Genomic DNA, 25,373 nt, shown 5'->3' with positions numbered 1-25,373 from the left:
AAAGGACCAACTTCAATATTAGATCAGGTTACTTGGGATTTTTTTTCAGTCAAAAACTGCTAAGGATAGAGGTTCCACAGACTTCTGGGAGGCCTTTTTCAATGTTAATCTCTTCTGCTGTGCTGGATTGTTGTTGTTATTGTTATTGCTGTTATTATTTCTAGTCAGATTTTGGATTTTCTCATTTTTCAGTCAATAACCGTCTCCTCTTACTCTTTTGTTGTGCACCTCTGATAAGAGTTCAGATCAGCCTTCTCTCTAAACCTCAGGTTGGATTACTGATTTCTCCCACATACAGGCAAGTGTTGCATGGAATTTGGCTAATTTATCTTCCCATCACTGCTATCTGATGAAGAGTTCCTAACTGCACTTATGAGGTGGAGCATTGATATTAGAGATAGAAATTAAAAGTCACAGAATCACAGAATAAGTTGAGTTGGAAGTGAGCATCAAGATCAGCAAGTCCAACTCCTGGCCCTGCACAGCACCATCCCCAAGAGTCACACCCTGTGCCTGAGAGTGTTTTTCAGACACTTTTTGAACTCTGTCAGTGCTGTGACCACTTCTCTGGGGAGCCTGTTCCAGTGCCCAGACACCCTCTGAGTAAAGAACCTGCTCCTGACCATCCAACCCAAACCTCTCCTGAGATAACTTCAGGCCCTTCCCTCGGGTCCTGTCCCTGGTCACCAGAGACAAGAGATCAGTGCCTGCCCCTCCTCTTCTCCTCATGAGGGAGTTGCAGACTGCAGTGAGGTCTCCTCTCAGTCTTCTCTTAACAAACCAAGTGACCTCAGCTGCTCCCCATACAGCTTCCCCTCAAGGCCCTGCACCATCTTTGCTACCCTCCTTTGGATGCTCTCTACTACATTAAAGTCTTTCATGTACTGTGGTGACCAAGACATTGGCTAATGTGCAATGACCTCTATGAGATGACACCAGATTTCTCTATATGTAGAAAACACCAATTCCATTCACATCAGCTGCAGCACAATTTATTCCCAGGTTGCTGTCCATCCTCTTAGCTGGATGAAGAAAAGAAATAGAATAGGTGTTCATACAAGACTTCACTCTGATGCATTTGTACAAGGTCATTAAATGTCCACAAGGCAACACTAATCCTGAACATCCACAGCTTGCAAAACAGTATCTGTATCCTTTAAGAGGTCATGCTGCAATGAAGGTTGCAAATCTTTTCATCTGGATTATACTTTCCAGGGATTCACCAATCAGTAGCAAAGTCAATGACTCTAGAAGCTAACAGACATGAGCTGAGAGGAAATAACTGCTTTGCCAGTGACTCCATGGGTGTGTTGGGTTTGAGCAGGAGGATACTGGCAGCAGGGGGGCTCCAGGTGTGGCTGCTGTGAGAAGGTGCTTAAAGCCTCCTCCATGTCTGATAGAGCCCATGCCAGCCAGCTCCAGGACTGACCCACAGCTGGCCAAGGCTGAGTCAGTCAGGAATGGTGGTGACAGCCCTGGGATAATGTGTTTAAGGGCGGGCAGAAAGGAAAGGTCTGGAAATGTGGAACAGCAGCTGGAGGAGAGGACTGAGAGCATGTGAGAGAAACACTGGCAGAGAGGACGAGGAAATGTTCCAGGTGCCAAAGCTGAGGCTCCCCTGGAACCCTGGTGCACAGCATGGAGGTCCACAGCAGAGCAGAGATCCATCTGCAGCATCTGGAGCACCCCACACCAGAGCAGGTGGATACCTGAGGCTGCATGGAAAGCCCATGCTGGAGCAGCCCCTGGCAGGACATGGGCCCCATGGAGAGAGCAGCCCATGGGGAGCAGCTTTGCTGGCAGGACTGGTGACCCTGCAGGGCACCAACACTGGAGCAGCCTGTTCCTGAAGGACTGTACCCTCTGGAAGGTCCCACTGAAGCAGGTTGTGAAGAACCTTCCTATGGGAAGGACTCACATTGGAGCAGTTTGTGGAGCACTGTCTCCTGATAGAGAGACTCCATGCTGATAAAGCAGCAGAGTATGAGCAGTTCTGTCTCTGAAGAGGAAGGAGAGGCATAGACAACCTGTGAGGAACTGCAACACCATTCCCTATCCCCTGCACTGCTGGGAGGGAGGAGGGAGAGAAAACTGAGTGTGAAGTTGAGCCCAGGAGAAGTGAGGCTGTAGGAAGTTAAGGTTTATTTCTCATTATCCTATTTGAAATTGATTAGCAATAATTAAACTGATTTCTCAAAGTCAAGTCTGTTTTGCCTAGGACAGCAACTAGTGAGTGATTTCTCCCTGTCTTTATCTCAACCTTTTGAGCTTTTTGTCATGTTTCCACACCCCTGTCCAGCTGAGGAGGGGAGTGATAAAACAGCTTTGGTGGGCAGCTGGTCTCCAATCAAGGTTAACCAGCCACAATGAGCATTTACCAAAAGCAGAATGTGAGACCAGGAATCATGGAGCCCATTACAGGATCTAGAGAAAAGCATTCTCACTCCTTTCACCAAATACAATCCTTCTTTCTGCTTAGTAGTGGTGTCTGGTTCCAATCTTGATTTCTTTGGGTTTTTTTTTCTAACCTTTCATCCCTGTACACCCTGCTCAGTCAGCAGGTCACCATTTAAGCCTTTGTTTTCCCAGTCTTTGTCCTCTCTCCTATCATCTCCTTGCTTTCCTAAGTCCCCTCCACTTCCTTTTCTCTCCATGGCAATCCTGATCTCACCAGTTTCCTTATCCCATCCCACCTTGGCTATAGTTACTGCAGTGAGTGACATGGTTCTTTTTCCCTCCTGAAGGTGGATGGGATGATTAGGTCCTGATTTAGGACATGGATGAGTCAGTTCCTTGCTGTCAACTGCAGCACTGTGCCCTGCCCAGCAGAGAGCAACTGGAGTCAAGAATTGCATAAAGAATCTCTTGAAACAGCTCTGGTCAGACTGCATTTAGTCACTCTGGGACGTGGGGCATTCAGGGCCTGGTCATTGGTAAAAGCTCTGAGGGAATGCAGCTTGCTCAAACTGATGACACTTTGCAACTCTGAGTCTCATAAAAGCCTAGTGTAGAAGAAATGTGGGGACATTTTAGCTGCTCAAAAGAAAGAATATTCCTACTGCCTGTTTTTTTGCAAATATTTATAAACTGGTACAGAAACTAAGAGGAACAGTGAAAAACATGCTAGTGCAGAAGCCATGCCTTTTCCTCCTTTTTTTTTCCCACCTCTATTTTAAATCCTTATCCAAAATACGAAGGCAAGAAGGCATTTCAGCAGAAGGGTTTCCAGTTCTGGAATAAGGACAAAACAAAGTGTTTTCTCCTACCCAGTCTTTGGAACAGATCAGATATTTTTGCTGAAGGTTTTGATGCAACACAAATATAAATCAGCCTGAGAACACAAAACTGATGAGGAAAAAAGAGGTAAAGTTTCAGAGTAGCAAAGGAAAGAGCAAAGTAGTGTTAAGCAGGAAGTGCTGGCCAGCTTTAGCATTACAAAATCATGTTAACCCCTTCTACATTTGTAGTACATACATCAAACATGACATTAGCATGAATAACATACAAAGGTTCATCTACTTAACTCATTGCTTGGGAATTGAATTTAGATCTTGGGTCTGCAAAGTTTTGGATAAGCTTGACTCCTGCACAGAACTCTCTGTTGACTCAATGAGGCTGTGGAGACCTGTCTGCCCAAACCACATTTATCCCTCAAAAGGAACCTTGAAAAGTCAAGGGTCAAGAGGGAACTCACAATTACATGTCATAACTCACACTCTAGAAAACTAAAACCTGGGCCAAGGTAGTGATATGTGAACAGAGGGAAAATATCTATGGCTGACAGAAAACTCCCAAAAAGCTAGCTCATAGGGGCCAGGCTTTTGTCACAGTGACTGACATTTTGCCTACTTGGAAGGAAATTAATTAGAGGAGAATGAAGAGCATACGTTGTCAAGTGGGTGTAAATCAAACTAAGCAAACAAAGGAGTACAGGGAGAACTCAGGCTGACATCAAGGCTGGGAGAAAAGAAAAGGCTGGATGCAGGAACAGCCACAGAGGCTTTTAGATGGACACATTTCCTTCAAATCTGCTTATATTTCCACATGCTGATGGAAAGCCAGAGAAAGGTAGCAGCAACCAATGCACCAAGATGGGAAATTTCTAGCACAATACTCACAGGTTGGTTGCAGTGTTCAGGATTACTTACCTGGCCCTGACTGGTGCTGCCTGTGCAAACACATACTACCTCACAAGAGTGGAACACTGCATCATACATTCTGAGTCCTGTCAGTACCCATGCCTACAAAAGCAGCCCTGCTTTTGTACTAAGGAAAAGCACATAAGGCCTCGTTAAAAACCGTTTTCCATTCAGCTTATTCTTCAGTTACTCCATAAAACCCAGAGTGGTTTTTTTCATTGTTCTTTATAGCCTTCCCAGATCTTCTAGCCACAAACACATAATTTATTTAAGCCACACATAAACAACCATGATTTACGTCAACTTTTCATTCAATGGAAAGCACATGAAAGAACTACTTTCCTTCTGTGCCTTACTTGCCTGCAAGGGCTGGAGCATGTCTTTCCAAATTCCTGGTGGTAAACCCAAGCAGTTGTCAAAGCTTGTTCCATATCTGGCATTTTAAGAACTTCCCAAGAGTTTTTTTTTCCATTACAGAATCATTCAGTCAGCACTTGGCACCTCTCTGTACCAGATGACAAGTGAAAGAACTTTATGACCTCTGAAAAAGGCAGACCCTTAACTGGACTTGATGTCAACCTCTTGTCAGAGTGCAGGACACATCTTGGCAGTTGCCATACAAACTTGTATGTCATCCAAGTGAATGGAGTTATAATTCAGCTTACTGTTCTTTAAGTGAATAATGATTAAGGGTCACAATCTCAGTGACAAGAAAACTCGTGCCAAGATGGTTAAAAGCTGCATCAACAAAAACAGTCATATGAAACCCATTTAAAAATAAAACTTTGCTGCAGTATACTGAAATAAATAAACCACCACTCCTGCTTTTTAAAATCAGGGTTGGTCTCAGGCAGGAACACATAGTACACTTGTCTTTCTGGCAGCATGCCCTGTACCAGAAGTAATTGAAATTTTCCAAAAATCTCCTCCTCCCATCTAAGACCTCACAAGGAACAAACACAATATTGATTGCTGTATCTGAGGACTGGCTGACAGCCTCCCTGCCCAGTGTGATTCAGAGACCTGCAGCAGCCATTCTAAGATAAGCAGACCATTTCCTCAAGAGTGTGTCTTCCTGATCTCTCTCCTGACAGGGTGAGCACTCCTCTCTGGGTGACTGGTGAAAACCAGCTCAAATCAGTGTTATACCAGGGAGTGCCCTAAAATAGGCTCAGCTCAGATGGAGCACACCCTGACCTGGTAACCCTCAACATCTCACACTCAGGCACTGGGATGTTTATCTGGCACTGCACTCTCCACCTGCTGCCCCAGGCATAGCTCCATTCTGATCCCACAGCACTAATAAATGTCAAATAGTGGCAATCTTTGCTCAGCAGTTGTTGAAAGAATGCTGCTTGCCACAGTGCTTACACCTATAGTATCTGCTGCTCTTCATGCTGCAATGAAGAGGCAGCATTTGAGACCTGTTGTTAGGCAGACTTGCCTTGCTCCTTGGCATCTGTCCATAAGAGCTACCATTTGGTGGATGAATGCTTGTGTCCTTCAAAAACCAGAAAAGGCAACCAAGAACATTAACACCTGGTAATTCAAGCATTGCACTAGAACACAGCTATTGCTTCAACATCCCTTGCCTCCCCCTTTCTGCAGAGACACTAAGCCTGATTTGTGACACTGTGCTATGTTAACTACATAGGGCCCTAGAGCTGGCATCACTTGCAAGGAATCCAGAAGCTGCATCTGAGACCATCTGCTAGATCGAGTATCAGGTCATCCTGATACTTGTCTTTCTGCACCAGCCACCTTCCCCATTCTCTAGGGTTTCACACTTGTTGAGAGAAGTGGCAAAATGCCATAGCTGGAGACCTGAAATCCCCAATATACCTTACCAGTCAGCAGTTAGATTAAAGCAAATTCACCACAGGGGCTTTTCCTAGGAGACATTTCTCTCCTAAGGGTGAAGGAATTCACATGTCCAATTGCTGCAGTATGTATGGAAATGCTGGTTATTATGCTATGATAAAACATGAGCAGGATGGGCTGGTTTCATGAAGGCTGTTGCAGACTACTGTGAGAGAACCACAGATGGCACAGTAAATTAGAGTCTGTATTCATGCTTCCTATATTTTTCACAATGTATTCTTCCAGCGAGACACACAATTTTTCAGGATAAACAAAATTTCTGAATCAAATTTTCAATCTGCATCACGTGTAATGCCATGTGCAACCTGTTCCTTGGATAGTCCTGTCTTACCCACACAACCAAGAAGCACATCCATACTTCCATCATGGCCTGAAGTCATGACAGGTGAAGGGGGAGACACACTTGGCTGGCAGGGTGGATGCTGGAGGAGCTGTCCCCTGAGCATCACCTTGCAGCTGCCACTGCCAGGGATCTGGGGCAGCTTGGCATAGCTGGGAATCATACTGAATCATACAGGGAATCATACTGAAGCTGTGGCTGGCATTGAGTGTGTCTAATGGGCTGCTTTAGCCTTCTTGACCTTGAAACAACATTACTTAGTGTAACAGCATCAGCAGAGAAGGCCAGCATGTGCTCCTACAGATAGGAGCAACCTTACAGAGATTTATGGGCAGCACAGATCTAAGTGTCCTCAGTCTCAGATAATCATTAATTACAATAACCATCATTATAGAGAGTGCCTAGAATCTCCACCTTGAGTTACAGAGCTGCAAACCTTGTCCTTGCTAAGTGAAATAAGCTGTGTGAACTTTGACAGCACACAGGCATCACAGCAGCTGGATAAGAGTGGCCACCACACCACCACTCACAGGGTGAAGAATGAGCTCTTTAGGAGCCAGCTGAAGATTTAAACTCTACCTATTAGCATAATTCTAATTATTATCAAGAACATAATATGCATGCCAAAAAGATGCTCTGAATTGATGACTTACTCAATCATTCTTTTACTTTGGTCTTCATTACTTCCTGGTGTCATCCAGCATTAGAGTTTAAGGAAACCCAAAAAACCTCTGAAATAAATATGGATGGCAAATAGAGGTCAGTGCACCTGGATTTCAAGTTCCAAAACTGCATCAAAATTCAAGGAGAATGTTTGATGTTGGGTTAGGATGGGCTGTGAATTCAATGCCCGTCCAGAGAAAGAAGCAGTACTAACAATAACACAGAGAATAATTTTAAATATTTCTGAAATTTGGTTGGGCAATCAGGCTCTGTTGCCACATATACCAAATATCATCATGTAACACAATGCAAGATTATGACAATGGAGCCCTCTTCTTGCTCAAGGTCTTTCAAATTCTGTAAGTTTGCAGTATTTCAGAAAATTATCCATTCTTCTGCTCTTGTGGGCATTTCAAATTACTTCACTTAAAAGCTACAAAGTGATTTTAAATGTTTGTGTCTTCAAAGAAGGGAAATACAGTCATTAAAAATATACAATAAAAATGCTCAGTACTTCAGTCTAGCAAAACACATCCTTAAAAGGAGTTAACAAAATGAAGATAATCCTGTACCAGGTATGTCTGAGAAATAAAGTTTATTTTCCCAAGTACAAGCAATAAGAGAATTTTAGAATATTTTGACACAGTATCAAGCCATGTCCTCAGATTTCTGGACATTAGTGACTATTGCTCTGAATTTCATTAAATTGTAAATTCAACAGAAAAAAAATCTACCTTGTTATAAAGCTCCATTTATACAGACACATAACATTGTTATAACAAAAATCCAACCAGAGTATTAACAGCATATACATGTACATAGCATTGCCTAATTTATAAAATTTGGCTGAAGAGTTGCCAGCTTTACAAGCAACAAATCATTATGATCAAATGAGAACTATAAGCCAAAGTAGGCTTACAGTAGGAATGTGCATAAAACCAATCTTATTAATTATTATAACAAAGGAACAGAATACTGGAAAGCAAAGTTAGTTTCTAAAAATCTGTATTATAATTACAGCAAGTATGATTAACTTAGTAATAACTGTAACTTTGTAAAAACACCAGGAATCACATTTACTGAGAAACTTCAAGAGAAACACACAAAACAGAACTGGGCAAAAAGAACAATAGTTGTAAACAATGATGAACAGTGTAAACAACTGCACATCAGTTGTTTACAAGGCCTATGACAAGGAAGATGAAGAAAAAGACATTCCAGTTTTATTAGGTGGGGAAGTAGGAGTGGTTACATTCTGGAAAATGAAAGAAACATTCTCTTTTATCCTTTCAAGGAAAGGATCAGCAAGAGTCTGATGTTGCACAGAGAAATGCTTCCATTGCATCAACTGTGACATGGAAAGTGGCTTCTTTGAATTAGGCTTCCCATGGTTTTGTTCAATCTGGCAGCTTCTAGATATGGGAGGCTTTTCTGAGGAAGTATCTGAAAAAAATGATGCAGTAGACTAATCAGAGAAAACTAAGACAGAAAATTTCAGTCTGAATCAATAGAACAGTTGGTGATAACAAACGAGGCAAAACAGAACAGCACATATAATCATTCTGTACCAACAAAATTCAAACATATATCCACAGTAAGAGAGGGAAGGCTGTTTCTTGCTCAGTGATTGAGGTTATCAAAATTACCATATGCTAGCATGAAGACAAATCCTTTTACACATGGATAGGAAAGGAAATACCATATCTGCCAATTTCCTTTCCTCTGTCTTCCTAATTCTGTGACATTTGGCCTGCTCTCACCCTTTAGATAAATCTCAATCTAGATGTATGTTGCAGCAAAATTCACGCTAGCTTCGATTTCTTCCCAGAGGAATCACTCCAGCCAGCTAAGAATAATTTGAGTAGCTGTTTCATTGACTCAGCACACTAGATCTGTACAGTCTGTACATCCAGACTATGCCAAGTTGTTCAATATACACAATGCTGTATATCACAGTAAGGAAAAGACTATTGCTGTGAGATTAATTCACTTTTAAGAGAGGATCCTAAAGCCCCAGATAGTATCAGATCATTACAGTGCATGTCATACATTGATGGCTTTATGATTCATCTGATGCATGGGATAAACAAAGAAATTATTTTGTATGGAAAAAAGTTGCATCATTACTGTCACTGGTTTAAAACTTGTCATCAAATATTTTCCCAGCAGTATTATGTGCTTGTTAGGAAAGACCAGTGATATGAACAGCATGACTCAGACTATTCCTGGTCTGTTTAAGTTTCTGAGAGCCCATAAAGACTCATAAACACAAAACTTTCCTTTTGACTGACATATGACATTTGAAGTAGATTTGAAATATATATTTTTACTGGCCAGAAGAACAATTTAAAATAGATGCATTTACAGATTCTGCCTTCCTAACTCTTAAAGTACATTATGATCAGGTAAAACAACATGCTTACAGCTTTGTAGCTGATGTGAAGGCCAGCAGAATAGCAAGCAACCCATCTACATGATCCATGCACAGGAAATTTCCTCCTTTCAAGACCCCTGTAGTTTTCTAAAGATGACCCTAGTGTGAATGGACCACAGGAGATGATGGTTGTGAGACATGTATTATATTGTTTGGCTCCTCTTTAGTTTATCTTTTGAATCATACATGCTAGAAATGGAGGAGACAAAACATTGAAAGTTCCTGACTTTTCTGTGCAGCAGAATCTATCCCCAGTAACCTGGAATTTGGTTCCTTGATGCAGTAATTTGACAGTTTTCTGTACTTAGCAAAGGCAAAGAGACCAAATAGTGGTAGCAGCATTCTGGGCTGATCAAAGTGAAGTCCATGACTCAACAATTTGACAAGGGGGACAATGAGTCAGGTTGTCCTCTGCTCTTTAGGAAGTCAAACCTTCCCCTCACTCTATCATTACCACCACTTAAGTCTAATAATGGCCTTCAGGCTTTTCCTAGATTTACTGCCAAAATGTTTCACTCACTGGGACCAGGAACTACCCTTGAAAAGGTCACCCAAGAACCCAAGAGGCCAATGTTGTGGTTAAATTGATGAAACCAAAGTGTGTTCAAAGCATGAGATAAGAAGTCAACATGTTAAGACTACTGCAAGCTGCTAAATGAAATCACAAGCACCAGTGTTCATCACAGTAGCAACACAAAACTCCTTTGGATTTCTGCAATCCAGGAGCCACACCTGCCTCACTGCATACCACTGGGAAAATGTGGCTAACATTCAACACAAAAGGGGTCTTTCCCACACAGATCCTGTAATAGTATCTAAGTGGAGGATGGTAAATTTAGAAAATCACTTATGCAGAAACAGAAGGTCTAATTTTTCACTCATTAAAGATGATACAAAAATTATTTAATCAGCATATGGAGCAAAAATAAAGGAGATAATCAAATTCTTATGGCTACAGAAGCCCTGTGCTATCACTAGCCAAGTCCTCCCCATTTTGAGTAGAATGAGATGAGAAGTACAAGTCTAACCTATTACCTGGGAACATGCAAACCATTAAGCAAAAAAGTATTTGGTTTGCATTACTTCTTTTCTTGCCCCTGTCTATTGAGAACACACCATGTACCCATTTCTTGAGTTCTTCTTACTGAGGTTTCTGTGTGCATTTAGAAGACATCAGTATTGGTACCACACTATCACTCCTGTAAATAGCGTACATGGATTCTTCATGCCCCCAAAAGAAAAACATACCAAGGCAATAGATACCCTTTCCTTTTAGAAACTAGATGAGCTATAAAAACTAAAATGGATAAGATGCAATCATAACTTATGATCATTTATTTTTTTAATCCTGTTTCCAACTTAAACCTATATACCTGTACACAGCAAGGTATGAAAACAACTTTGATATGCCAAAAGAACAGGAGACAGGTCCCTAAAGAAAGGATAGATGTGAATATTTGCTACTTGCATGATAAATGAACTGGTTGTTACTGCAAGGAATTATTCTTCCTCCTCCTCCTTTCATGAAGGACTCCTATGGATTAGATAAACCAGCCAGTATGTGGAAGATTCCATAATGAACCTCATTATTTCAATCCTCTTTTACTGAGCAGCAAAGTTTTCTCCAGAGATTATATATTAAGAATGGATTCCTCAGCAGTGGCCAGAGATAATGAAAAACAAACTCACTTTGATGGTCAATCTTTCCCATACAGTCACACTCTAGCAAGTCATGAGTAACACAGCTGGAATCTTCATGTAGAGTAAAGAGATTTTTAAGCTCCTCAACAGAAAAATGTGTGTGTTCAGATGTCTTGGAAAGGTCTACAACTGCCCCAGAAAGGTCTTGTTTGCTGATCTGTCTTTGATAAATCTTTTCTTCTATTGAGCCTGTATTGAAAAGAAAAACAGATAAATAGGGATAATTTTGGACCAGTATTTACAGAGAAGTCAAATCCCTTTCTTGATAACAATATACATAGGAAATGCTAAATCACTATTTCCAGTTATTTCAGAAAAAACAAAGCAAATGCAAGTGAATCAATGTGATGTCTCCATATTAACTGAACTCAGAACAAATATATACTTTTAAGGAACAAACAATATATATTTTTAAAGAACAAATTATTTCCAAAAACATTCCCTCTCATCTTTTACTGGACAAAATGTCCACATCTCTCTCACTCTGGGTAAGCTGAGCACCATCTCTGACCTGTGGTTAGCAGCCTGTAGATATGGACAGCATGTTTCTGACCATCTCTCCACACTCTAGCCATTGCCTGAGGAAAGCAGGAAGATGAAAAGCATTAACAGCTATACATGGATGCTTTAGTAAAGCTTGTAGCCTCCACTGATTGAATTACCAGTTCTGCTCACTTGTTCAGAGATGTTGTCTGGATAATGAATTCCCCAGTAACTCTCTGTGATTGTTTGTGTAAGTTTTCTGGCATTAATTGTAAATAATTTTGAAAATATAATTTACTTTCTGCCCTTTAGGCTTCTCTTCCTTTTTGTACATTGAAGTAGGAAAGTAGGTATTTCAATTATTTCCTGAAAGAAATCCCCTATTCATATTTGTTTTCCAAGCATTAACAACTATTTTGGAATACAGCTCATTCTCCCCCATCTCCAAAATGGGGGTTTTTTTGCCACAATACATCTTCAGAAGTGACTTTCACATTCCTATTGAAATTCTAAAAGTGATTGTTCAGACCTCCTTTATTTCTTAAACAAACAAAATGTAAAACTGAGTACTGCTATATGATCTTTTTTTTTTTGACAATGTATAGGTTACACCTACATCCTTGGTACAAAACACAACAGGGTTCTCAGTCTCTGGCAACCTGCAGCAATTTTGTCTGATCTAGCACACCTTTTCAAGCAACAAGACAAGTGACCACATGAGGGTACTAATTCACCCTGGGAAGAGGAGCAAGGCCAAGAATCAGGGCTTATTTCAGGTATTAAGGACACAGCATTACTCTACAATAAAGAGTTTCTTACTGAGCTCATAAAAAGATTTTTTTAATTGTTATTTTTAAGGACAATTTTAACTGAAGACTCTTACGCCAACTAAATAATTCCTTGAGGCCAACAGTGCCTTTACAAGAATAGCACAGCACTGGCTTTCTTTTCTTTCTTTTGGCATCACTGCCATATGATTTTCTCATTCTTGCAATTCTGATCAGAGTCTCTCCTTTTTTCTCATGGATTGCAAATCAACAGCAATATTTGCTATGCAATCTAATCCCATTTTCCTTTTCTTTTTATAAACACAGCAACTCTACAAATAAAAAGACATCAAAAGACAAAGAGGATATGTGACTCACTCCTCTGAAGAAAACAGAATTTAATCTTTTTATTTTCTACTGCAAGGGGGCTTCTACTGCTCCCAATATATATAATATGACAGAGAAATATTTCTTCTGTTCTTCTCATAAGGAATTTTCCCTCACTGTTGTACTTGTCCAGACACAATGTGATAATTGGTAGCAATAAGACATGTAAAGCCAGACAATTCAAAATCAGTCAAGAATTCATCTGATGCCCATCCTAACCCACATGTACCCAGTTGTTACCATACCTGAATATCTGTAGCTGGATTCCAGTCAATATCATACAGGATCAAATGAGATGCTCCAACCAGGTTCAGTCCCACTCCACCAGCCTTTGAACTCAGCAAAAAGATAAAAGCTGGGCTGAATTTATTATTGAAAGTATCAACAATATGTTGTCTCTGGGAGACAGGAGTCTGTCCATCAAGTCTGGTATAGGAGTATCCATAATGTTTGCATACACCTTGTAACACGTTTAATGTCTGAGTGTAATTGGACACCAACACGACTCTGTCAAACAGCAAAACAAAGTCATCATCCTAGAGCTTGGTAAAATGAAAATCCAATAACAAATTACTGAAGAAATATAAAAAAAACAAAAATGAGAGTGAAAAATTACACATCAACCCAGGGTTACTTTTACTTTCTATGAAATAAAAACATTTTCAATTAATTAGAAGCAGATACCAGATCTGGATGCCTTATACCTACTGTAAAGCATTCAATGTTAAATAATTAATGTCTCCTTTTGCAACAGAATTTGGCACAATGCACAGATTGCAGGCATTCAGAACCAATCACAAAGACAGATTTTTTTATTCAAATCTCTGTTTATACAAAATAACAGTTGCTAAGACAGCATTTGCAGAGGACGTTGTAGGAGCTAATAAATAATATATATATATATAACTCTACTTACTGAAGAAGCTACTATGAATTTCTACAGAAAACTTTAGAAAATTCTAATAAAAGTCATAATGAAAGTGTAGTAGGAAAGCAGAGATTCTTTCCTACATTTTATGGCTGAAAACAATGGGGAGAATGAAGACTACTGAAAGATAGATAGTGTATTTTTTTAGAAAGCAAAATCAGTCTGATCCCTTCCAGTAATGGTCCAAGCCATGTTGGTCTATTTTCTCTGAATTTTGCCTAATAAGATTTCAGAGGTCTGAAAATCCAGTATTCTTATCCTCCCAAATATTGAGGATGATTCTGCTAAGTAGACAAATATCTTTTGAATTTAAGCCATAGCATTTCCTGCCAGATCTCGTTTGGAGGTCTTTTGTAATCTAAACTACACATAATACATTTCATTATTTTTTTTAAATAATAATACATTTCATTATTTTTTAAAAATAATATTGATTAAAAAAACGTTCTGAAGAATTAGACAAATTATTTCAGAGGAAAATGAAAATATTAACATTTTAGAAGAATTTATTACACTTTACAACTGAACTATAACCATGACTTGTTTGTAAAGACTTTGCAAGACTTATTTTTTTGTCAATCAACACAAAATTCACAGCTTTGTCTGCACTCAAAAATAGAATATAAACTTCAGAATTGAATCTGTATATTGCAAAAACTATTTAGTGCCAATGAAAGCAGTGAAACCAAAGAAAAAATAAATGTGAGCTGCACTGAATTAATGCTTCAAAACTTAAAGTCATAAAGTAATGCCTCAATTCAGCAGCTCCTGAAGTACTGTTACAGAGAGATGCATGTTTTACTGACACCCCTGGTTTCGCTGACCTAAATGAAATATGGCCAGTACATCCAAATATTCAGCTGTCATTGGTTTCAATAGATGCTAAGTATATAAATTCCAGCAACAGGTTCAACTTTCTGATTTGTAAAATGAAAGTATCTTCATATTCCATTACATCAGTGTCAAGAGATCTGCTATTACTTCCCACTGCTGAATTACAGTGTGTCCTATTTAAACATCAGTTGAAATAAAAGTTAAAAGTTAAATACTTTTGGAATAGTTGGGCTTTAAGGCATGAGTCCATAAAAAATTATCCTGGAACACCAGGTCATGTGAGATTCCCACAAATCAGCAATTGCACAGAAATTAATCATGTGCATCCTATTACCCCAGGATAAACAGAAGTTTTCCCACATGTCAGTGGCATTTACCACAGGGAAAATAAGTGGTTACTGGGCAAGTTCATCTGTTGAGAATGGTTGCCCTAAACTTTAGAAAAGGCAGCAAGCAGTGAGCAGTTAAGCATGATTAAAGAGGAAATAACTTATAATCTAATAATGAAAATATTTCAGTGCAATTTAATAGATTAACACATCTTCTCATGAAGATAACAAAGCATTGGAAAGCCTCTGCAAGTACAGGGTGCAGCACAAGGGCTGTAGCAAAGTATCTCTATCTTACTTGCTAATAGTGTAAAGTATCACTATCTGGAAAAAATATGAAGAGCATCTTGATAAATTATGTCAGCTGCAAATTCTAATTTCACAATATAACAAGAAAGCCAGGACTACAATGCTTAAATTAATTTGGCAGCCCTGCAAACAGCTGCAATACTTTTATTTTGAATGTTACATTCCCGTGCATTTGAAAAGCAAATCAATATCCAGAAGGTCACTCCCATTGCCTCCCTTTTACCTTTCTTTCACACTTGCCTTTCAGAAGAGTTAAGCTCATGGATTGCTGCTAACAACTTCACCAGCACCTGCAATTTTCCTGAATGGGTTTCAGAGAAAGTGTCTGAAGTATAATCCTGTGGGAAGACATCTATTACACCTTCATAGAGGCTGGACTCATCATATTCCTCAGACACAGGATCACAGCTTTTTTCCTATTGAAAATAAAGGGTTAAAATTCCATATCTCCTCTAACATATATTTTTACTATTGATACAGTTTTATCATAAAGACAAAAGGAGGCATAAAAGCTGTCACAAAGCAATGTATTATGTGAGCATGAGCATGACAACTTCCCAACACAGGATTGAAAGCAAAGTTTCAAAATACCTACAGTGTTTATTTTAGATTGCATTCTCTAACCAAAGACATTGTTTGCAGCTGAGTAGGAAGTTGAAATACTTAAAACTGAAAAATGTGTACAACTTCTCTACTTAAAACAACCACACAAATTTATTTCCACAGTAAAGATATATCTAAACCTTGGGAGTGAGGAGGAAATCAATACACTGTTTATTTTTTCTAAATCCACTAATATCTTATTATGAAACTTCCCAATCATTCACTCTGTTTAGGAAAATACTATCATTAAAATTCAGTTATACTACTGGAAATGAAAAAAGCTAGCAGGCAAAACCAATAAAATTGCAGAAGAAATACAGGTAATATTATGCTGTATTAGAAAATCAATGTTTCACAGGGAGGAAAAAGCCAGACCACTCAAATGCCAAAACCACAATGGCAATAAATGACTTGCACATACAGTCCTTTCCATCCCTATATTTAATAAAGGCTTGTGTTTTTGCAGATGAAAAATTTCTAATGCTTATACTATGAGGTAAAGGCAATGAACTTCACTGTGGATATTACACCAAAGTCATGAAGTATGTATATTAAGAAAGATTTACATTTCCACCCAGCATACTTGGACTTCAGCTAGTGGCCACAGATGTTACTATCACCAAGTTCTAACTATCATTCTATTTGCCTACAGGCAGAAGAACATTTATTTATGTACAATCCCAGGAGAAGTGGCAACAGAGACATCTAGTATCACTGACACCTTGAGCCTGCAGCTCCCAGTGTCATTAGGCTTGAAAAAGTGAAACTATCATGTGGACAGGGAGGTTTCAGAGAAACCAACAGAAAAGCTACATACTAGTAACCTAGACTAGTAATCTCTAGTTAACAGTGTTCTTTGTAAAATTCACATTTATATGTATTCTCACAAATATTCAAAGACAAGGTTAAGATGGAAAACACATTAAGAAAGAGAAAACAGGATAAGGCAGTAGGAAACTGGTGAGGTACCTTTCCTGAGCACATTCAGGTTTCCTAACAGTCGTGCTTTTGAAAGCAGACTTTTGAAAGCAAGTTGTATGTGAGAGTATGGAAATGACCTTAAGCAACATGCACATTGATAACACAGTTTTAGTGGCCTGCAAGCCACTGGCAAGCACACACCCCCATGCAAATAGATACCTTTATAGCTTTAAACAGAAGACATGGATGATTGCAAAGTTTTTTCAAAGCTCCTATACATATTAGGTGTGGACTATTTTCCAGCCTGCCTTGTAGACAGGATGCAATAACACGAGAACTAAGCAGTTTTCGGTACAATTCAAGTTGCAGCGCTGTTGGTCGGCAGAAGATGATGCTCTCCTTTTTGGGGGGCAGAAATTTATTTATAACCTCCTGTGTTCTTCTTAGAATAAAGAGGCCAGTGAGGCGTGTGAGTTCTGCTGCTCTTTTTTCTCCTAATTCCTTTTCCTCCTACAAGAAAAAAACACAAAATTAATTATAATCTTGCATTTCATCAGAACAACATTCTGTATGATTTTAATTAGGTATTTAAATAACCTCTTAAAAGTATGATACCACTTTCTGACATGGGACTGTAATGACCAGCTCTTCTCCAATTAGTACCACTGCATTAGTTCTATGTCTGTTTTCCTAAGTCTTAAACAAAGGAAAATAATGTCCCAGATGACATGCAAGGCTTGAAATATATTCTAGAATTTCTTGAGATGTAGTGAAAGCATGCAGACCTTGCAGTATTGTGGAGAAAATGCAGATGGCCTTTTGGGGAATGCAGGTGATGGAAGCACAGTTGTTGCCTGATAATTAATAGGCAGCTGAAATGAGGTGATTTTAACATGTGTGTTCTCCTTCTGCTCCTTTTGGGAAACAAGTGACTTTATGTCAAATAGAAAGGTGAAAAGCTTCAGCTACTATTAGTAGTCCAAAGCCTCACTTTACTCCATAGAATGCAAATTTCACTTTACTACGAATTTTCTTCTATAACTGAATTTTTTAACCAAATACCTCTGCTGCTGAAGGTTCTCTGGATCTGACAATTGGTTCCTCATATATCTTTCTATACGTGGATAAAGAACCGAGTATTCCTGGATTCACAAACTCTATTAATGCATAAAATTCTTGCAAGTCATTTTGGATGGGCGTACCTTGAAAAGGAAAAAAAAATTCTGCAATTGGTTATTTTTTCTTTAAACTGATGAAAGTACATTGAATGCAGGGCTTAATATTGAGAATGCATCTTGAAAACAGATGTTTTACTTCAATGTGAATTACTCAGAGTCCTGAATTGATCTAAAACTTTACCATGAATAACAAGATACTGTACTCCTAACTAAACAGACTGCAGATATAATTGTTCTGACAAAGGAATTTAAAAAACTAAATCAATTTTATTAAATAACTAAAAAGGAAAACATTGAGTGTATGCAGAGTCCCAATTCCCTTACAGAAGATCCAAGGCTCCTTGCTTGCCCCTGAAGACTGATAAATTTTGCCTTTATCTAAAAAGAATTGGAAATAACCTGTTTTTACAAGACCTGAGATTTCTTTATTTAATACCCATTGCCAAAATTCCAACTGACCTCATGCTGTATTTAGAATATCTTTTTCTTTTACCCCAAGCTAGCACTATCAACATAAAAAAATATTAAAAGTAACTATAGATACTGACCAGTAAGGATAATTCTTCTCTCACAAGACAGACTAGTAAGGGCTGTAGTTGTCTTAATAGTGCTATTTTTCAGACGATGTCCTTCATCACAGATTAGGAGATTAAATTCTACAGCCTGAATCTGATCCAAAGATCGCAACAGCATCTCGTAACTGATTATCATAACTGAATAAAGTGGAGAAGCAATGAATTCTTCTACTTTGTGGTCCTGCAGGCACAAAGGAAAATACATCATACAACTATTGCATTGGAGATCACATACTTAAAAATCATTACATTCCTTGAAAATCCAGAAAGTACAGAAATTTCCTCTCACATCATACAAGATACTTGCTATCTCCTTCATGACTTTGGATTATTGATTCTTTCCTAATTTGCAAAAGAGATCTGATACAGCAATTCAGAATTTTACCACCTCAGTAAAAGAAAATTTATTATTCTTATATTATATTTATTATTCTTCTAAGCCTTCAAATCCTCTGAGACACATTACCATGAAGGTGAAGAGCACAGAGTTCCTGTAATAGCTTCCCACTGCTGGCATTTGGGTAAGCTTCAAATGGTAATATCCAATAGGAAGTTACCACATTCTACCAGAATTTCCTTTGTAGCTTTTAATTTATTTTTTTTTTTAATTGAATGTGATATTATATTGGTATTATTTAACCTATTGAATTGGTTCTAGGTATCAGATTGTAGAAGAGCAAAGTTCAGCTTGCTCAGAGCTCAGATGGGAGGGATTCTGCAGCGAGCTTCAGTGAAGGCCAAAGGAACCCCCAAGTGCTGGGAGTTTTTCAAGAATGCTCTTCTGGAAGCATGAAAATATTGCATCCCCTTTAAAGATAAGGGAAACAGGTGGAGCAAGAGACTTCTTGGCAAGAAGACTGCAAGCTTCTGAGTCAAAATCAAAAGCACTTGTACCAGCAATGGAAATGTGGATAAATACCTGTTGAGATCTACAAGGGCATTGCCAAGGCCTGCAGAGATGCAGACAGAAAAGCAAAAGCTCACCTAGAAATTAATTTAGCCAGAGATGTCAAAAACTGCAAGAAGCAGTTCTTCAGGTACATAAAAAAACAAGCAGAAAGAGAAGGAAAATATTGGACTACCAATAAATAGGAGACATGAATTAGCCACAGCACCTTCTTCACCTCTGTCTTCACCAGCACTGCTGGGTTCCCAGCCCCAGGAACAAAAATTCAGGCTACTGCAAATACAGACCCACCAGTGTCAGTGAAGGAAGAGTGGGGCTGAGCTATTACAGACCTTGACCTCCATGCATAAATGGCCCTGGTATTAAGAGAGCTGACTGACATCATTGCAAGGTCACTCTGCATAACTTCTGGAGAAGTCAAAGGAGAGCAGGGGATGTCCCAGAGGACTGGAAGGATAGTATCACCCCCATCTACAAGGAGGGTTTAAAGGAGGAACTTTTAAGTTATGGAATGAATCTTCATGGGAGCTATCACACATCAGAAGCAAAGGATTGGGAAAAGCCAACACAAACTCAACAAGGACAAATTCAGCTTGGCAAACGTGGTCACCCTCTGTGACAAAGTAAGCTGCTTGGTTGATGTGGGGTGGGTGGTAGACATTGCCTCCTGGATTTCTCCAAGGCTTTCAGTATGGTTTCCCACAGCCTCCCTCTGGAGAAACAGATGGGCTGTGCTGTGGATGAGTGCTCCACATGGTGGTGGAACTGGCTGAGAGGCAGCATCCAGAGGATGCTGGTAAATGGCTCCTTTTCACATGGGTGGTGTGGCACGAGTGGGGTCCCCCAGGGATTGATGTTGGGCCCAGTGCTATTTAATATTCTCATAAAGTGATCAGGAAGATGGGATCAAGTGCACCACAATGAAGTTTCCCAATGATACCAAACTGAGTGGGAAAGTGGACACTTTGGAAGAGAGAACCACCCTGCAGGAAGATTTGGATAGGCTGGAGAGTGGCTAACAAGAATCTGATGAAGTCCAGCAAGAGCAACCCTAAGGTCTTGCACCTGGCAAAACATAACACAGGTGTGCAGCATGGGCTGGGATTGACCCAGCTGGGGAGCATCTCTGTGGAAAGGGATCTGGGGATCCAGGTGGACAATCAGGTCAATGTGAGCAAACTGTGCTGTGCTGGCAAAGAAAGGACACTGGGCTGCATCCACAAGAGATCCAGAAACCATTATCCCACTCTGCTCAGTGCCACACTGGAGTACTGTGCTCAGTTTGGTCCCTGCTGTGCAGAGAAGATGTGGACAGGCTGGAGGAGGTCCAGAGAAGAGCCACACACTGGGAAGCCAGTGACAGGAAAATGCTGAGAGAACTGGGTTTGCTCAGCCTTGAGAAAAGAGGGCTTAGGGGAGACCTTATCACCATGTTCCACTATTTAAAGAGAAGATGGAGACTCCCTTTTTACAAGAAGTTACACGGAAAAGACTAAGGGATAATGGCTACAAGGTTCCTCCTGAGGAAGTTCCAATTGCACATGAGAAAAATGTTTCACAATGAGAACCACCAGCCATTGGAATAATCTCTCCAGGGGAGTGGTGGAGATTTGGCTGGAGAGTATGCTGGGCCATCTTGTCTAGATGGTGCTTTTGCCAAGAAAGGTTGGCAAAATGCATGATCCTTTCAATGGGATATTTCATGATTATTCTATAATTAACTTTTTTACTAGCCCTTAACATTGATGGATTGGCCAACAGAAAATAAGAGTCCATAACCAGCCCCAGAAAACATGTCAGTCCACTAGTAGATTTCTATTTTTCCATTTCTGTATTACCAGTCAGAAAATCACTGCAACCATTAACCATATACCCCTCAAGCCCTTTTCCTTCAAAAGACACCAAGAATTTTCATGTCTATTGAAGGAAATGCACACACTAAATACTCACTGTAATGGGACAGAGAGCTTTCCCCAAAAAAGTTTCCTAGAAATACCTACATTTCTATGCAAACTTTTAAATGTACTAGGACTGTTTACCTGTTTTGCAATTATGCATAAAACTGGAAAAATCTACTGTGGGCATGTCCCTTACCTTTCCACTTGGTTGCAGATGTTAAATTCCTGAATGCTTCTTCCTATGTCCTAACAGTGTTCACTAACTAAGCAGGCTATGAGTGCAGCTGACAAGCTGAAGAACCTCTTTAATTGCAAAAGCAAATCAGTCTAGAGCCTTAGAAGGTATTTTTATTTTCAAACAAGATCAGTTAACCAAACACAGACAACTAAGTCTGGAGCCAGATGGTGTAATACATTGTAAAAGCAGCACCACTTAATTATCACAACCTTTAGAGCTTCCTAGCAGGTGATTCAGATGAATCTATGGGATGAATCCTGCACATTAATCTCACAAAGTACCATGCAGCAGATCAGTCCCAATGCTGCTCACGATGAGGCTCAGCACATGGGAGGAAGCAAGGAGTAGTAAGGACCAGGTGCAAGGACATGCACCCATTGCTCCAGGTGTTTGGGACTGGACTTGAGCTTTCCTGTTGTTTCCAGGACTGTAGTTTGCTTTCTTGTATTTTTACTGCCATTTTCAAAACAGGAGCAGAAAATTTCCCAGCACAGGAAAAGAGACACAGAGGAGCTCTGTAGGGAAGACCCAGTGTTGTCCCAGACCAGTATACAGGCTCCACATTGCAGCCTTGAAGACAGAGGCAATGCTTCTCTGAACTTCTCCTGGCGTGGTCAATCACCAGAAGATGCCCAGGACTCAGAAACCATTTTCTTTTCCTACACTTTCAGGCTGTGAGCTGAGATGGGGAAAGTGCTGAGGCACTGGGGAACAGCCACCAACATCCCTCTCCTGGAAAAAAATCAAGTGGGCAGGACAATTTGAACTCCTTAAAAAAAAAAAAAGCAGGAAAGTCCCTTACAAGCCTCCTGCAGACAAATATAATGTATTTCCTACTGTATGTAACAACAGCAGTGGATGATGAATGAAAAATTAAAATAAATTTACAAGCTGATTTCAAGTAATTAATTCATACACTTAACTGGCTGCAAGATATGTCTATATTATGGCCTCCATTTTAACAATTACCCAAAGTGACTTGACAGGTTTAAGTGAGTTGCCTGGAGCTACATATGGAGCCACTGTCAATCAGTATTAGAGGTCCATAATGTCCCAGACTTCCTCTTAGAACAGATCTGTCTCTGCACTAGTTCAAATGCAGTGTAGCTGGTAAAGTGTAAATTCAAAAATGCTGAATCATAAAGAAAAGTAGACCTGTAATTAATTATTTTTCCAGATATTTTGACTTAAAAAGCAAATCAAAACAACTCCAGTAAAAAGAGATACTCTGCAGACAGATAAAGGAATTATTCTCCATGGGAATTAACAAGACCTAAAAGCAACCTTTGTGGGAATGCCTTCATTTTAAAAGCAATGTTCTCTACATGGCATTTGCATTTTAACATAATTAAACTGCAATCATATTTTAAAAGCAGATAATATCCTGGTGTTTTAAAAAGTCTGTTACTGAAGGGTTAGGATCAGTTTTTTGTGTTTCAGTGTGAAAGTGAGGAAAACATTTTAAAAAGTCTACCAGTTCTTTGAATGCATTCCTTAGAGACAAGAACACAAAAAATGCTTGAGACAAGCTCTTCCTTTTAAGTTGTACTGGAGAAATAACAATATGATAATTGCTGTTTTTCCAGAGAAGACAGACAGCAAATTATTTTGAAATACCTCATTATATCCCAGGCAGGTGATATTGTGTCTTCCTTTTGCATGACAATGCATTCTGTGGTATTTGGGAACACAGTTGTTAAAGCTGCTGAGTGTCCCAAATCAAATAGGTCCAATAAGATGAGTAAGAGTTTTAAAGTTATTTCAATTTAAAGAAAATGAAAGCTACTGTCATTTTGGGGCATAGTAATTGTCAAATTTAGGCTTTCTCCTCCCAACATTATTCATAAAAACTTCAAGAAAATGTTTAATTATCCCTTACTAGCCTTTTGGGTTAAAATGTTGCCATATTATGTTTTGCCTTGTATCCATTTCTTTTAGGAAATTTCATATCTCCCATCCTAACCTATATTACATTACAGTTCCTGACAAGTCAGTTTGCTTCATTTCCACAACCTGAAACAAGTTACTAAGAAAAGGAAATGATGCAAAATGCACCTATTACACATGCATTGTCTTCAGTGGAAGATCAGCAGTTTCAAGAGTTTGGCAATAACGAGTTGAATTTAATGAAATTATTGTTACAAAATTTTGTACAGTCTACCAAGAAGCAAACTTCAGTTGAAAACTTCTGTTTCATCTGAAATATTCATTCTTCCATTAAGGATAATGCAGGAGACTAAAGGAAAATTTGGTTGATGTAAGAACTGGATAACCTTTAGAATGAAGTACTATTTGTTTCATCAGTCTACCTGTATGGAATTATAAATTAAGAAATAATTTGTTGCAAGCACCAATGGAGGTACTACAAGCTCTCCACTTCCCTGGAACTTGTGAATATTAATACCAGCAGGAACAGCTTCACTATAAGACGGGACAGGGATCAGCATCATCCTGCTTCTTAATAAGATTTGCACTTGTCTGCATTCTTCTAAAGACGAGAGATAGTCTCATTATCTAACACTGAGACTCTAGGCTTGGTAACTCATGAGACTTTAAATCATCCTGACAGAGATCTAACTCTTGACAGTGGCAATAAAGGGAATAACCTCCTCAGGTACCCCAAATAGGCAGCCAAAACAAATCAGAAATTTTCAGTACAGAACAAAATCAACTATAACAGAAACAGAGAACAAGGTAGATGCTTTGGTATGTAAAGCTGGGAAGGTGTGCACTTTGATACATCACAGAAAACTCCTAAAACTGAAGAGGCACAGGGAGGAGCATGTCACCTTTTGCAATTTCACAGGTGAAACCAGAGGAAAGGTAAGACAGGCATATGCTACATGTGAGCTGGGGTTATGACCTGGTGACTGGCAGCCAAATACCCATATGGACAATTATCTGAAGGAGAAATAAAGTATTACAAATAAATATTAACAGAGAATTACTAGGCTTTGTCTCTAGTATTTATTAAAAAAAAAAAGAGGAGGAAAAAGCCTCATAATTTCTATATTCTGAGCCAATAATGACCTTATCCTCTTTTGGAACTAAATCTTACCTGATCAACTGTAAAGACTTTGATCCTTTCACTTCCCAACCATTTCTGAAACTCTTTTTTCCAGTTTTTCACCAGACTCCCAGGGGTGACTACCAGTGCTCTCTTCAGTACAGGTTTGCATCCATAGGGCCCTTGACGCAGAAGAGTCCAGACAAGTGCAATGCACTGCAGGGTTTTTCCTAAGCCCATCTCATCAGCAAGAATAGCTCCAAATCTGCCACTAACTCTGCAAGATGTAATGAGGTGCTGGTAACATTTTAAAAGACATAGCTATAACTATTCACAACTGCTTTAGGGATTTGCTTCTGTGCTTGTTTTCTGAAGTATAAAGAATGTATTTATACTTATTATGTCTACTGTAGGTTTTTATTCAGTTGTACTATAAGATCTCAGAATGAAAATTCTCATTTTCTACAGTAATTCATTAGTCCTCTAAAACTAAATTTTAAATCTGCTTTTAGAACTAGAATTACTATCCAATACCTTAAGGAATCTATGACTTGAGAAAACACTTTTGAAAAAAATGCTGTATTTTTTTCACAAGGTTGAAATAATATCTTTTTTATTCTAAATGCCTGAATTATAAATTACATTAATAACTTTGAATTATATGAAATATAGATCTCAGAAACCAGTGTTCTTCAGCATGGCTTTGATTATATTTGTGTTTACAAAATCTGGTATGCAGAAATGACAGGCCTTTTGGTGCACTAGCTCTTCATGATATCTGGCAAAATCATGGCAAGTGTGATGCTACATTTAGGTCAGAAAAAAGTTGTGCAGCCTCTTTTGGGAGAAAA

General features: G+C 39.1%; 1 protein-coding gene across 3 annotated transcripts in view; it reads right to left on the bottom strand.

Annotated features, from left to right (window-relative positions):
• Nucleotides 1–7,600: 7,600 nt before the first annotated feature.
• RAD54B (RAD54 homolog B) overlaps nt 7,601–25,373 on the bottom strand; it is a 63,080-nt gene continuing 45,307 nt past the window's right edge. For 2 of the 3 annotated variants that reach the window (XM_056484753.1, XM_056484754.1), the window contains exons 7-15: nt 24,574–24,799; nt 18,446–18,653; nt 17,782–17,921; nt 16,939–17,229; nt 15,436–15,611; nt 13,041–13,302; nt 11,670–11,736; nt 11,147–11,347; nt 7,601–8,466 (exon numbers count right to left, since the gene is read on the bottom strand). In XM_056484753.1, coding sequence (XP_056340728.1) covers nt 8,210–8,466; nt 11,147–11,347; nt 11,670–11,736; nt 13,041–13,302; nt 15,436–15,611; nt 16,939–17,229; nt 17,782–17,921; nt 18,446–18,653; nt 24,574–24,799 — 1,828 coding nt within the window. In that variant the 3' untranslated portion in view covers nt 7,601–8,209. Of the gene's footprint in view, nt 8,467–11,146; nt 11,348–11,669; nt 11,737–13,040; nt 13,303–15,435; nt 15,612–16,938; nt 17,230–17,781; nt 17,922–18,445; nt 18,654–24,573; nt 24,800–25,373 lie in introns of those variants that run through there. The other variant, XM_056484755.1, reaches the window with a different exon arrangement.

This window comes from Oenanthe melanoleuca, chromosome 2, assembly GCF_029582105.1.
Source record: "Oenanthe melanoleuca isolate GR-GAL-2019-014 chromosome 2, OMel1.0, whole genome shotgun sequence".
In the NCBI taxonomy this organism is placed as follows: domain Eukaryota; kingdom Metazoa; phylum Chordata; class Aves; order Passeriformes; family Muscicapidae; genus Oenanthe; species Oenanthe melanoleuca.
The sequence above is the reverse complement of the archived record's forward strand: the minus strand, read 5'-3'. Positions and strand labels throughout refer to the sequence as shown.